The 15,116-nt window shown below is 40.2% G+C and overlaps 1 protein-coding gene across 2 annotated transcripts; it reads right to left on the bottom strand.

Moving 5' to 3' along the window:
* Nucleotides 1–2,589: 2,589 nt before the first annotated feature.
* grpel1 (GrpE-like 1, mitochondrial) lies at nt 2,590–7,920 on the bottom strand. Of its 2 annotated transcripts, none has more exons than XM_047385158.1 (4): nt 7,872–7,920; nt 5,962–6,109; nt 4,302–4,383; nt 2,590–3,960 (listed from the first exon to the last, which is right to left on the bottom strand). In XM_047385158.1, exons 2-4 carry the CDS (start codon nt 6,091–6,093, stop codon nt 3,614–3,616), a joined length of 561 nt encoding a protein of 186 aa, XP_047241114.1. In that variant the 5' UTR covers nt 6,094–6,109; nt 7,872–7,920; the 3' UTR covers nt 2,590–3,613. The 2 variants fall into 2 exon arrangements, with proteins under 2 accessions (XP_047241114.1, XP_047241112.1); XM_047385156.1 differs by lacking the exon at nt 7,872–7,920 and adding an exon at nt 6,726–6,883.
* Nucleotides 7,921–15,116: the final 7,196 nt, after the last annotated feature.

The raw sequence follows: 15,116 nt of genomic DNA, 5'->3' as shown, positions 1-15,116 counted from the left end.
TCTTGGCTTTTCACTAAGTAAATCTTATTTCCAGCAGTGATGTTGACCCTGTTAAGACTCAAAATGTCAGCTTCTGTTCCCAGTCACACAGAGAGGTGAGTGAAACCTGCATGCTGAGGAGGTTCCTCTGGTCATGATGTCATTTCCTTTGACAATATATGTCCAGTTACTCCAACATAATAAAAGGCATTTCTTTCAGCTACATATGTGATGATGTTAGTCCACTTTTCTCCATGTTAAAGCGATGATTCCTCTCCCCTGTAGGAGTCCAAAATCAATCAGTATCAAAGAGGCGAGGTTCTTTGGGTAGATACCCAGTAGACAGTTTTGCTTCACATGGCAGCTGTACTCCAACAATGTCCGACATGGTGCGCGTTACCGTCTTCCAGTATTCCTGGAGTTTGGGGCAGTCCCATACACAGTGAAACGAGCTGCCTTTTCATTTACAACATTTAGATTTTAGGTCTTCAAGGGGTGAGAGCTGTGGTTCAGATGCGAATGATACATGTTTGCTTTGAAGAAAGTGTCTTAACTGCATGTACTTGAAAAAAAATGCTTTTTAGAGCATTTTAGACAGTTCCTCAAATGTCATAAGTGTGCCATTTGAATAAAGATCTCTTATTTTCTGAACCCCTTTAATAGCCCATATATTATAACCTCCATCCACTCTTCCTGCTGAGGAGGATTCATTACCATAGGCTGGTGAGAAAATGAAAGGGATGATGTATCCCTAACTTGTTAGTGAGCTTTATATCATGTAGCAGTTGTATTTTTTAGGAAATGGGTTCTTTGTTGTTTTGTATATCGACCCAGGCAGGTGGAACAACTGCTGAGAAGTAAAATGTTCCAGTCTGTAACTGCAGACCAATAATACCATTTCAAATTTGGGAACTGTAGTCCTCCTGTATCCTAGAGTAAGTCTAATAATCTCAGTCTTATTCTGGGCGTTGCCTTGCTCCAGGTAACTTCAAGGAGACAGACTGAAATAAGTCAAGACATTTTGGCAGCACAGTCATTTTTATCATATTAGCACGTCCAGTTAGAAAGATTGGCATTGTCATCCATTGATCCAAAGTTGTTCTCACTTCTTTCATAAGAGGTTTAAAATGACTATCCCCACTATTTTTATATCCCCTGTAATTTTGACTCCTAAATACACGAATCCTCCTTATGCTTTTATAAACTGTAATTTTGTGATTGGAGATTGTCTTTCTTCTTGATTTAAATACAACATTGATGATTTTGTATTATTTATTTTATTACCTGAAAACTATCCAAATTTATCAATTTGGTTCATAAGGTCCATACGGACCGACAGTGACACTGGCGTCAACGTGCCTTTGTAAATGACCAAAAATGTCTTTTTAAGGTTTGACCTTGACTTTTAACCCGTGAAGTTCCCAAGTGACATCTACTGAACACTGGTGTACACTGTGACTAGTGAAGGACTCTGGGAGCTGAAGATTCTTGGTGCACCTGGGCAGCTAATGTGACCACTAAGCTAGTTTTAGAAACCTCATCTTCTCTTCGCAAAGATAAGTTTCTCATCCAGTAATTCTGACCCTTAGATTACATGTTGTACTGCATGTCCCATATAACTTAGTTTGACTGCATTTCTAAAACAATTTGATATAGAATGAGTTTGTCAAATATCCCTGTGACATACATCACATCGGACACCAACTTAAAAAAACAAATTCCATGTGAGATATTTGTCTCAATGGGATTAAACTAATCATTTGCTTCATCAATTTAGCTTATTTAGTTATTTTAGAAATATATATTTTCTGTTGTTCTTTTCGAATCAGATTTTAACAAATATAATCATCAAAAATATATGAAATTATTCAAATATATGATGAAACTTTAACTTAGATTTAGTCTGGTCTTTCCAGTTGCGATGCCTTGTTACTCGGGACACAAATTCTTAATCTTGAAAGCTTGAGAACCAGATAAGAACAGCCCTGTTTTGGTTTGGGTTTTGGTGGAAAGAGGGTACAGTGTGCCCATTCCAAAATGAAGGGCCGATTGGTTCCCTTCCAGTATGGTAACGTCTATCCAATGAAATCCAGAATTGGAAGGAAAGAACACTGTGCATGGTGAAGCATGGTGGTGGCTCAGTGATGCTTTTCTCTGGCATTAGAAACCTGTGACTTGTTAAAAACAAGATGGATTCCATCACAAATCAGGAAGTCTCGGGGGAAAATGTCATACTACCTACGAGGAAGTTGAAGCCTGGGTGTGTAGCTGGGATCAGGTCTCTACTCTTAAGCACACTGCTCCAACCAGACAAATTACAGTTTTATTTTGAATTCTCTACTTCTGAGTAAAGAGTAACCAAACAGGTTTGATAGAATAATTGTTTTTGGGCGGGCATAACGTCTCCCGACGTTCATGTTGCTTAGAACTCCTCGGAGCTGTTTGCAAAAGCAATGAGAGACGGACCACGACTGACCAGCAACACACACACACACACACACACACACAAGAAGCTGTGCCCAGTCAAGTCAGCAAACAAGTTTGATCCACTTCAAAATCTGGTTGTGTTATGATTCACCAAAATATTTAATCTTTCAGACTCAAAACACATTTTAAAGACTTAAACATATTTTATTTAATGAGACTTATATGATTTTAATACTGATGTTCCCCATGCATTGTGTGTAGGATGATTAAATGAGACATTATCCACTATTCCAGTTCTCTTTCTGTTTTTACCCCAGTATAGGAAACAAAATGTATCTGTAATAAAACTCTTTATCGCTGTGCTACTGCTTCATTTCAATTAACCTTCAACATCTTGTGCTTTTTCTCCTACAGTAGATCTACAGATGCTGATACCAAGGTATGAGGAAGAGTATACTTGTAGGAGCCTCAACATCCACCGTTGCTACTTTTCACACCACTGAGGCTCAGGATCCAATCTGAGTTAAAAAAGCCTTCACAGATTACAGCGTTACTGAGTTTATTACAATACAGACATCTGGATGAAATCAGATCACTCTTATAAGCTGATATACATTCATATTTTTAAATGAGCCACATTACATCACTGCCTGAGGCTTGTTTATTGGACCTGAATAAATCTAGATGATAAAATAATAATTTTTACTTAAACTGCACTGAGAGTCTGAAGTAACATCTGGGCTTTTCCATCGAATCACCTCAGCTTTAATTCAGAAAGTAGTTTAAACTCAAAACACGAAATCACAACTGTTAAAACAGAAGCTTGGAATGACACCAGCAGCTGTACCACTTACTGAATGCGTCTTACCCCTCACTTATGAACAGTAACTTATGATGCCTTTATTTAAACTTATGGTTTAATGGCGTTAATCTGCTCTCCACAGTCATAACTTTTCTTTGTTTTCTAACAGATCCTGAATGAATCACAATGTTGATGACAAACAGATATACTAAACAGGCTGTCCACTGGCAGACGGAGTTAAAACTGTCCACTTGGAACGTTTGCATTGCTGGTCCTGTCTCAGAGTGCGAGGATTGTTTTGTGGGAAAAGACAGCAGGGCCTTGGACAGTCTGCTGAGTCCGTTGTCATCCATTACCCTGGCAACAAGGCTAATCCCACTTTGTTATTCTATTAGCCAATCAGCCCTAGGAAGCTTTGGCCACACCCACTAATGCCGGTCTGAGGGTGCGACCGTGGATCTTGTAGCCCACTTTGGTTACCACAGCAACGGTCCCGGGCTCTTTGCCTTCCACGGGGGCTTGGAAGAGAGCCTCGTGTTCGTAGGGATTGAACTTCTGGCCCTCAGGGTTGATCTTGACCAGGCCGTGCTTCATGAAGACCTTCTGGATCTGGACCTCGGTCATCACCAGGCCATCATACAGGTTCTTCAGATGAGGGTTCTGACTCGTCACCTCCTCCTTTGGGACGCTCTCCGTGGCCTTCTCCAGGATGTCAGCGACCTCTAGGAGGTCCTTACAGAAGCTTTGGATGCCTGGAGAAGATGGAGGACAGAACTTTTACTAACATCACCTGCATCAAGTTTGCCAAGCAAAGAGGTTTGAACTGCTCATGGCTTTAAGGTAGGATTATTTCATTTTTCAAAAGTTCTTATGTAACCGGATCACATATTTAACATAGAAGGGATCTTAAGTACATGATTGAAAATATGTAACGCATTCTAAAACACTTCGGACTCTCCTGTAATGATGACAGAGCTTATGTGGCTCTGTTCTGACATCTAGTGGTGTGTATATGCAACTGCAATGAATTTGTGCCAGAGTGCAGAAACAACTTTGTCAACAGCTTTATTAAAAAATGAAAAGAGGTTTTTACCATATAGTTTAGCATCCTCCACCATCCTTTGACTCCTGGTCCTCAGGTTCTCTGTATCTGCTAGAGCTCTCTTATACTTATCCTGTGAAAGACACAAAGTGAAGAAATTCAACACAGTGAGCAGGATCTGAGAAAGCCAAGGAAAACATCTCCATTAGCTTCTTTTAAACAGTGCCTTACAAACGTATCCATGCACCTTGACCCTTTTCACATTTATCACAATGGAACCACAAACTTCGGCGTATGTTAGCGAGGTTTTATGTGATAGACCAACACCTAGTTGAATGTAATTGTGAGGTAGAAAGAAAAGGACACACGGTCTAAAAATGTTTAACAACAGAAACCTGAAAAGTGTGGAGTTCATTTGCATTCACTCCCCATGTATCTAATACATTACAGCTGAAAGTCTTTTAGGGTATTTTTGCAGACCATTAGTTGTCCATTTTTCTATATACAGCAGCTCAAGCTCAGACAGTTTGGATGGAGAGTGTCAGCTTTGACGTTTTTCCATAGTTTCTCAATTGGACTTAGGTGTGGACTTTGACTAGGCTGACAGATGAATATGCTTTGATCTAAACCATTCCACTGTAGCTCAGGCAGTATGTTTAGGGTCGTGTTCCTGGTGAAAGGTGAACCTCTGCTCCAGTCTCTTGCAACCTCAGACAGGTTTTCTTCCAGGATTGTCATGTATGCACCGCACCACTCATCTTCCCATAAGCTCTGACCAGCTTCTCTGTCAATGATGAAGAAAAGCATCCCCACAGCGTGATGCTACCAACACCATGTTGGTAGCACAACTCTAAGTCATCCAATAAACAGACTCTTGCACCTGAGCTCCAAATCTCTGCAGCACCTTCTAAGCAATGATTGGCCTTCTGGCTCCTTATCAGAATAATGATCTCCTTACCTGGCTTGGCATTTTAGGTAGATGATCACCAAAGGTTAGCCATTGAATCATTTACAAATGGTAAACTGAACTGGTAAACTTGAAATCATGTTTTATGACCATAACTCTGCTTTAAACCTGTCTGCATCTTTCTCCCTTACCAGTCTGCTGTGTTCCTTGGTCTTCATGTTGGTTTTTTTTCTCACCAATCTTAAAATCCAACTCCAAACACAGCTGCAGTGACAAACTGTTTATTTGTATTCTGACTTCTTGCATGTCATTAAAATATCTTGCTCATAGTCCTGTTCAAACTCTGTAAAAGAACATGTTTAGTGTTTGAATCATCTCGTGTAGCTAATAGTGTTTAGCTGGTCACTGTCCACAGTGAATACCATATCCCCCTTTTTTCCGTCTGGAACATGGTTAAGTAGGGATTGGAATTACTCCCAGATCAAGCTTGCTGACCTTAGAGGAATACACATGGCCACTAGCACTTGTTTATGTTCACTGTTGTCCATTCCTGTTATACAGGCAGCTCCCTAAATATTCTTTAGTGCACTTTAAGTAGTTTCTGTTTGAAGCAAAGCTGTTATCTAACTTTGCATTCATGATGTTGTTCTGACTGACCACTAAATATAGCCTAAGTACCACCAGAGGTACTGGGAGCACATTTGAAGAACCACAGCTCTACATTTTCCTGTGTCCAGTAATAACTGTGTATGAACATCAGGACAGAACAGGGCGATGGTCGTACCAAACTGAGAGCTGACTTACTGTCATCTCCTTCAGCTGCTCCTCCAGCTGGCCTTTCTCCTCAGTAAGGACCTTGTCTGCTGTGCTCTGCTCCGTCTTCTCAGCCTCCTCCACCGACCCGGGGCCATTCTTCTGCTGGGTGGCTGTGCACATCAACCGTGGAGGTGCTCTTCATGGGAAGACAGACAACAATTCCAATACTTTGCTTTAGATTCAATCAAGGCAGGTTTATACAGACTAATCACAAATAAGAATGTTGTGCAAGTAAGCCGTAAACAGGGCTGCAGCACTCATGTCTACCTATGTCATCAGCTCTCTCCAGCCAATCGGATTGCGTCATGATATGACGCCTAACTTCATTCATAAAGTTCTTATTGGCTGGATAAGAAGCCACGGTGAAACCAAAGCACAAACACACAATGTAAACCTAACCAGAGCAACAAGGCCAGTATGACATGTGTCGCAGGCACACTTTAAATAGCGCAGCCTCAGTAAGTTACATCATGTCATCATCCGTCCAATTCCTAGCTGAGGAGGGTCAACAATGTCACGGAGTATCCGGCGGTCAGACTATAAAGTGAGAGCCAGTCCACCGCCATAATGCTAATAAACTGTTCCTGTGTCTAGTATTGTGAATGTAAAGGTCAACAGTGATGTCTGAGGCAGGTAAGGAAAGCTAACAGTGCTAACCGGCTTCCACCATGAGCTGCCAGTGGCTGAACTCCCGGTTAAAGCAAGCCCTGCGGCTCCTTATAAGCGTGAGGTCAACGATAAATGCTGCTCACCTCTTCAGTGCAGGTGACGCTAACACAGAGTAGCTCTGTCTCACTGCTCGGACACACCAGCTCGCCATTTTCCAAATGTACAGAGACACACACGCTGACGACTTGCATTAGCTTGATTCAGACGCCGTGACGCTTCAACCAATCAAATTCAAGTAAGAGGAGGGACTCTCCCAATTGACCAATGGGATACAAGAACGCTTTTGACGTCTTAGTTATGTGTGGTTGAGTTTGAGTCAAAGGTGAAGGCTGCACATGTGACTAAGGACAGTTTTTTTAAGTCTTATCAAACAGAAAGTTACTGACCAAACTGGATATTACAGTCAAAACATTTTTGTACTAACAGAAATAAGGTCATTTTACATTCTATTCTTTATTCATTTTAGACGAGAGAAAAAAATATATTAAAAAATATATCATTATCTAAATACATTAAGTTTCAAGGTCAATCTGCTGTAGGAATCACTGAATCACAATGGTGCATCAGTGACACAGAAAGTTCTTTTTTAACTTAAACAGCATCCAATTTATAAATGTAAAATATTTGTTAGTTTCAAGAGGTTACAGTATGGTCATTTAAAATGTAAAAGCATCATTAAAGGAACGCTGTTTAAAAAGGTTTCCTATCTGTATGTTACTTATAGGTAACTTTGTAGTATTGTAGAGAAACCAACTGAAATGAATGTCGGTTCATAATAATTTTGTTTGGATTTTTACAATTTAACAAAGAGGATTTTATGTGTTGCAGTAAAGCAAAGTTCAGGTGATTACTATACTCCGTAGTCCACAATCTACTATTACCCTGAACCTTGTCTGTCCTATTTGCCCATTTCCACCAATTTCTTTCTCTATTTGAATTGACTCTGTACCCCTTCAAGGAAAATGAGGACAGAAGCCACACTGCCCATCTGTCTTCTGCTGTACAAGAAATACGTGCAACTTTCACCCTCACTGTTCTTACGTTCTGACAGTCTGACTTTCTCTAGAAAAGTATTCTTTCAACTTATCATCTTCATCGCTACCTTAATTCTAAATCATCTTCAGTCTGCCAACTGGAAATGGGATTTCCACTCTCCTTTTTTCTTTATTGCTATTAGTACATCCCATAGGAGACTAATTTTAAAGATGAAAGTCAACAATTAAACTTACATTCTCTCACTGTTGTTGAGGTAGGAAAACTTTACTGGCCGTCAGTTAATTCTTACATGACTCCTCACCTCTCCCCGACTCTTTTTATTTGGCACCCAAAGGACAATCCTCAGTCAGAGATCAGTTGTACATTTCCACAAGTTTATTAAAACCAATCTGAATTCAGAGAGGGAGACACACACTTACACTGGTACCTGGAAACGTACTGTGTGTTGTCTCACTGGGGGCTGCATTACATTACATTTTATACCCCACGCTGCTATGCAGTACACATACACAATCATTCTGTCTGTGGATGTCTCCCCAGCAACAGTATCAAAGAAACAGAGATACATTTCATCATTTAATTAAAGAATTGTTTCCCACACGTCTTCAGGAATCTTCAGGGAGAGGAGTACCATGCCTCCCTAATCCACTGCCAGCTTCTCACGATACAGACAGAAAACACCTGCAACCTTTAACCTTGAATAATAAACACTCATTGTGTGACCACATTAGAAGCTACTGTTTATGGATTTTTCAAACTCTCAAAAGCATAACTAAAAACTCCTAATAATAATCAATCTATAAGCAGCAAATCCCAAATATATCTTAGCTTTAGCTACTAATGATAAGGCATTTATATTTCCACAATTTACATGTGACATGACATGTTGGATATACCTTTTCTCATAAAGATGTTTTATTGTCTTAACAACAGAATGACTCATTTTCTTTCTGTTTTAAATAAGAGTTATTACAATACCTTGCAAAAGTATTCTAAACTTTAAAACTTTTCAGCAATATTTTTGTGCTACAGCCACAAACTCCAATGTATTTAATTGGGATTTTATGTGATAGATGACGTTGTGTTACTACAGTAAGATGTCAACAGTGAAGGCTTTGTTATGCACTCTAGAGCAGAAATGATTTCTGCCAAAGTAGAGACGACGAGTCTTACCTTCCTATCTTGCTGTCTTTAAGACTGTGATCAGATGCTCCCATTGATCAATGACCAAAAATATTTCCAGAAGAGGCATTACCTGGCTGCTACTGTTCCTCTTAAATCCCATCAAAAAGAAGTGTAGTTAGTTCTTTTTTTCCCTTGACTGTATTAGTAGTCTTAGAAACTAGTTCTTCTTGTCAGCATTTTCCCCACCCAGAGTTCTGCATATCATTTTTAACTACAGAGATATGATACCTCTTACCACTTTTGCAGACACAGATTTTTTTTTTTTTGCTCATTTATATTCAACTTTTGCATTGCACCAGTCTCAAGGAAGTCCTGGTCTCCCAAGTGTCGTATTAAAAATTCTCAAGCTGAGAGGGCACACATGCTAATAAATGGAAAAAGTTCAAATAAAAGTTGTGTTGTAGGACTTTTAGCAGATCATGTCAACTTTTGTTGTGTTTCCTTTCTTAGTATTACATTCATTATGAATGGTCCATCTTCTGGGTCTTTTAAAATTCAACGTTTAAGGTCCCTTGAGTCATAAACATCTTCTCTGGAATATCTTTCACTTTTTCCATCAGGACTGCTTTAAGGGAACAAGCAGAGTTCTTTGCAGGAACTCCAGGTGTCTGATCCATGTGTGCATGAGTGAGTCCTATTTCAAATTAACCTTTAGTCTTACTTGCATCGATGCTGCTTTTTACAGGCTCCTGTTGCCTCTTTACCAGTTGTTCAAAACCTTCAACATTATCTGCATTATTTTTGATTCTGGCTTCAGCATCTTTTTTCATACATAAACATTGCCAAATAAATCAAAAAATGATGTTTAGAATGCTTAGTGTGCTGTTGCTCCTCTCTCTGCCTCTTTTTATTGTTCATATATTGTTCTGGGGGCTCCGCCTGTTTAATCATACTGTTACTTTTGTTAGTGTGATGGATAATCCTGTGGAGCAGAGAGCCAAGATGCTGTATGTGCATCGTGATCTTTTCTGGTTGTAAGTCTCTTGCGAGAGTAAATCAACTATCAATTCTTGTAAGGTACCACCATCCAAAGGCATGCTGAATGAGCTTATAATTAAGGCAAATTTGGAACTTTGTCTTTTCCACTTTATTTTGCATTATATAAAAATAATAGAATGCCAATAATGCAGTCATTGAGAAAATTATTTTCACCATGGCAACAAAATTCAGTCTTCAGCTCAGAAAGCTGCTTTCAAAGTATCTTATCTGGACATGTTCAGTATATTGGCTAAAAAAAGTTTTTGTGTGTCTCCAAAACTGAAAAAGAAGAACATTTCTCTTATAGTGAGATGAATTGGGTCAGTGGGTAAGTTGACACATCCCCATTATCTAGGCAGGCGTATGTACTACCTGTTCTCCTGTGACTACACATTATGTGAGCAGCCTTTATTTATCTTCAATTTATCTGTGTCTAAATTTATATTCCATACACATCGAAAATAAACCAAAAACATTGTCTGAAATTGAATTTCCGACTGAGAAATTTGGAGCTTGTTGCCTGGTTTAGCATCCAATATGGCTGCCACCAATATAGAATGCATACAAGTTCCCCATGATTGTTAGCATTTTGTGATAGTTTTGCATATACAATTGCCAAGTTAATCCAACAAATCTGACAGGTTTGAATGTTTTACCATCTCCATGCAACTGGAGTGCACTCTACAACGAATCAAGCCCACCCATCCCTGTCATTGCTCTATCTCAGCAGGCAAATCTATAAGGTAATCCTGTTCACCTGTGCTCAGGTTGAATTCTATTCAGAGAAAGAACTTCAGCTGAAAGCTTCTCCAAAGACACCACTGTGTCTTGTCTGTGAATGTGGCTTGGCATTGTCTTTCTGAAATAAGCAGGGATGACCCTGAAAAAGACGTTGCTTGGATGGCAGCATATGTTGCTCCAAAAGCAGTGTACCTTTCAGCATTAATGGTGCCTTCATGGATGTGCAAGTTATCCATGCCATGGGCACTAAAACACACCCATAGCATCACAGATGCTGGCTTTTAAACTTTGCTCTGATAACAGTCCTTTTCCTCTTTGGCCCAGAGGACACGATGTTCGTTATTTCCAAAAGTAATTTGAAATGTGGACCTGTCAGACCACAGCATTCTTTTCCACTTTGGGTCAGTCCATCCCAGAGAAGTTGGCATCACTTCTGGGTGTTGTTAATAAATGGCTTCTGCTTTGCAGTGTAGTTTTAACTTGCACTTGTAGATGTTGCGACAAACTGTGTTCACTGACAATGGTTTTCTGAAGTATTTCTGAGCTTATGTGGTAATATCCATTAGAGAATGATGTTGGTTTTTATTCAGAGCCTCCTGAGGGGTCGAATCATTTGATGATTGTATGGACTGTAGATGATAAAATACCTAAATTCCTTGCCATTCTACAGAAAAGTTCCTAAACCTTTGGACTTAGTGTTCACCCAGTTGTTCCCAAAGTGGTGAACCTCACCCCATCCTTGCTTATGAACAACTGAACCTTTCTCGGATGCTACATTTAAACCCAATCATGACACTTAGCTGTTTCCTATTAAAATGTTCACCTGTGGAATATTCCAAACAGGTGTTTTTTGAGCATTCCTCAACTTTCCCAGCCTTTTGTTGCCCCTGTTCCAGCTTTTTTGTAACGTGTTGCACAAATCAAATTTAAAATCAGTGAATACTTGCAAAATAAAACTAATATGGTTTATCCTTTTGAACATTAATTGGGGCTGTATATCTACTCTAAGTTTACTGTACTCCAGTACACACACAGTCTCAGAGCCAGAAGTTGGTTGCGGTTTAAGTTGCCCTTTGTGGGCACAGAGACAGGACAGATGAGTCTCTCCTATTTTGGTCCATGGTGTTGGAATGATCTGCAGCTCTGATTGAGATTGGATTCTCTGGATCACCTGGCACACTGGTGTGGTCAGAACCACCTGGAACTTAACCCAGTCAAGATTGTAGAAATGATGGTGGACTTTCGAAGAACACCACCCCCATACACTCCCCTCACCATCCTCAACAACACTGTATCTACTGTGGACCACTGTTTCCTAGGAACCACTATTTCTCGAAACCTGAGATGGTCTTCACATGCAGACAATGATCGGAAGAAGGCCCAGCAGAGACCGTACTTCCTGAGGCAACTCAAGAAGTACAACCTTCCACAGGAGCTCCTGGTCATCTTCTACACTGCCATAGGTCTGTCCTGTCTTCATCCATCTCAGTATGATTTGGCTCATCCACAAAACAGGACAGGTCCAGACTGCAACGAACAATCAGGTCCGCAGAGAGAATAATCAGAGCTGACCTTCCCTATATCCAGGACTTATACAGGTCTAAGGTCAGGAAAAGAGCTGCTAAAATCTGCACACCCTGCACACAAACTGGCTTTTACCTTCAGGTTGGTCTTACAGAGCGCTGCCTGCTAAAACTGCCACAGAGAGTTTCTTCCCCTGGGCTGTTTCTTTGATGAAAACTTGACAGTTAGAGTTTCAGAACAAAACCATACATACTGGGACTGATCTCACATTATATTCTATTGTAAAGTCAATTGTGTATATATGTACATTTAAAAATATATTTTCTATTTCCATTATTATATATATGTTCTCTGTGTGTGTATGTGTGTGTGTATGTATATATGTGAATATGTGTATATATACAGGGGTTGGACAATGAAACTGAAACACCTGTCATTTTAGTGTGGGAGGTTTCATGGCTAAATTGGACCAGCCTGGTAGCCAGTCTTCATTGATTGCACATTGCACCAGTAAGAGCAGAGTGTGAAGGTTCAATTAGCAGGGTAAGAGCACAGTTTTGCTCAAAATATTGAAATGCACACAACATTATGGGTGACATACCAGAGTTCAAAAGAGGACAAATTGTTGGTGCACGTCTTGCTGGCGCATCTGTGACCAAGACAGCAAGTCTTTGTGATGTATCAAGAGCCATGGTATCCAGGGTAATGTCAGCATACCACCAAGAAGGACGAACCACATCCAACAGGATTAACTGTGGACGCAAGAGGAAGCTGTCTGAAAGGGATGTTTGGGTGCTAACCCGGATTGTATCCAAAAAACATAAAAACCACGGCTGTCCAAATTACGGCAGAATTAAATGTGCACCTCAACCCTGTTTCCACCAGAACTGTCTGTCAGGAGCTCCACAGGGTCAATATACACGGCCTGGCTGCTATAGCCAAACCTTTGGTCACTCATGCCAATGCCAAACGTCGGTTTCAATGGTGCAAGGAGTGCAAATCTTGGGCTGTGGACAATGTGAAACATGTATTGTTCTCTGATGAGTCTACCTTTACTGTTTTCCCCACATCCGGGAGAGTTACGGTGTGGAGAAGCCCCAAAGAAGCGTACCACCCAGACTGTTGCATGCCCAGAGTGAAGCATGGGGGTGGATCAGTGATGGTTTGGGCTGCCATATCATGGCATTCCCTTGGCCCAATACTTGTGCTAGATGGGCGCATCACTGCCAAGGACTACCGAACCATTCTTGAGGACCATGTGCATCCAATGGTTCAAACATTGTATCCTGAAGGCTGTGTTGTGTATCAGGATGACAATGCACCAATACACACAGCAAGACTGGTGAAAGATTGGTTTGATGAACATGAAAGTGAAGTTGAACATCTCCCATGGCCTGCACAGTCAACAGATCTAAATATTATTGAGCCACTTTGGGGTGTTTTGGAGGAGCGAGTCAGGAAACGTTTTCCTCCACCAGTATCACGTAGTGACCTGGCCACTATCCTGCAAGAAGAATGGCTTAAAATCCCTCTGACCACTGTGCAGGACTTGCATATGTCATTCCCAAGACGAATTGATGCTGTATTGGCCGCAAAAGGAGGCCCTACACCATACTAATAAATTATTGTGGTCTAAAACCAGGTGTTTCAGTTTCATTGTCCAACCCCTGTATGCGGCTTCTCTAAGGCTCTGTCCAAACCAACATGGATATTTAGCAGTATAGAGATTTTCTGCTCAGGAATTTTCAGTGAGAACAACTGAGATTAAAAAAATAAAACAGTTTGTGGTCTATACATGTGGACTGGATCTCCAGGAACTATTACAAATGATGACAATAATGCAGAAGTGGAAAATAATTAATTAAATGTGCACGTGTCACTATAATTGAGTACAAAATTTTCATATTTTTATTTATATTTTAGTTTTTACAATTTGTGCTTTTACTTACCTTTAATTAATACTGTGAATGATCTTGTGTTTAAGATGTACCGTTACACCCCAAACTTTTACCTCCATTAACATGGATCCTCCTCCCAAACAAATTGATCATTGAATACTATTGACTTGAGGTCTTTTATAAACCACAGAAGATACATTTATTGCGAGAGGTTCTGCGCAGATATGCACAGTTCCTTTCTATGAAGGCAATCCAGTGGCAAAAGTGGAGAAGAATATAGAGGTTACAGAAAAAGAAAGCAAGCTTATGCATCATACCACCAAAAAATGAAGATTTGCCTGTTTTCTGCCCATAAATTACTTATTGTTCAAAGGTGTCAGATAAGGGTCATGGAGCTGACAGCTTAAGGCTTGACTCTATCCGGGAGCTGCCAACAAAGGTGAAGTGTGTGGATGAGCATTTGTGGTCTGAGAGGTTAGAGTAAGATTGGTTGTATTCTCCTTCATGCCTTTCCTTGCTGACAGCATGTTCACTCGAAGATGTGTTGTCACACAGTGAAACCTCCCATACAACTCTGACTTAATCTCTCCTACACACAAATACATACTCCCTGTTACTTCTCCATTTCCTATTTTATCTCTGTGCACATCTGACAGGGTGAAGCTATTTATCGGGTCTGATACTTCTCCTTGCACCCTCCTCAGCAGTATGTCTGTCTCCCTCCCTGTCATTGTGGAGAATTAAATGGAAGAGGAAATAATTCCTGTATTTTGTAATATGCTCAGTGGACAGATTGTCACTTGCTCATAAGGGACAGAATAGTTTAATGAGGAGAGGTACTGTTTCATTTCTTTTTTACTTTCTTTTAAATCAACTTGATTCATATGGCATCATTAATGAATTTTTACATATATAACCTGACATTTAATGAAAATGGATCATACATGATTTGCAATGCTGGGTTAAATTGAGACCGTTCAGTTATGTCCACTGAGCTTAGAGTGTCACAGAGTGTCATCAGCAGGTTGCAGCAGAGATACTGAGAGAGTGGAAGAGTCACAGAAAAGCATAGAAGTGGACGTCCTTTGGCCACTTCCCACACTGATGACCACTTCATTGTAAACAGTGATCTGCAGAACCGGATGATGAATG

Source organism: Girardinichthys multiradiatus, chromosome 14, assembly GCF_021462225.1.
Source record: "Girardinichthys multiradiatus isolate DD_20200921_A chromosome 14, DD_fGirMul_XY1, whole genome shotgun sequence".
Taxonomy (NCBI): Eukaryota; Metazoa; Chordata; class Actinopteri; order Cyprinodontiformes; family Goodeidae; genus Girardinichthys; species Girardinichthys multiradiatus.
Note: the sequence above shows the minus strand (reverse complement) of the source record. Positions and strands in the feature narration are given on the sequence as shown.

Bases quoted from the DNA above. Each gene is read 5' to 3' on its own strand.
- grpel1 (XM_047385156.1), bottom strand. From the start codon at position 6,793: ATGGCGAGCTGGTGTGTCCGAGCAGTGAGACAGAGCTACTCTGTGTTA. The intron at 4,384-5,961 runs GTAAGTCAGCTC...TGTCTTTCACAG, and splicing joins AGCAGCTGAAGGAGATGACA to GATAAGTATAAGAGAGCTCT. The intron at 3,961-4,301 runs GTAAAAACCTCT...CATCTTCTCCAG, and splicing joins GGAGGATGCTAAACTATATG to GCATCCAAAGCTTCTGTAAG.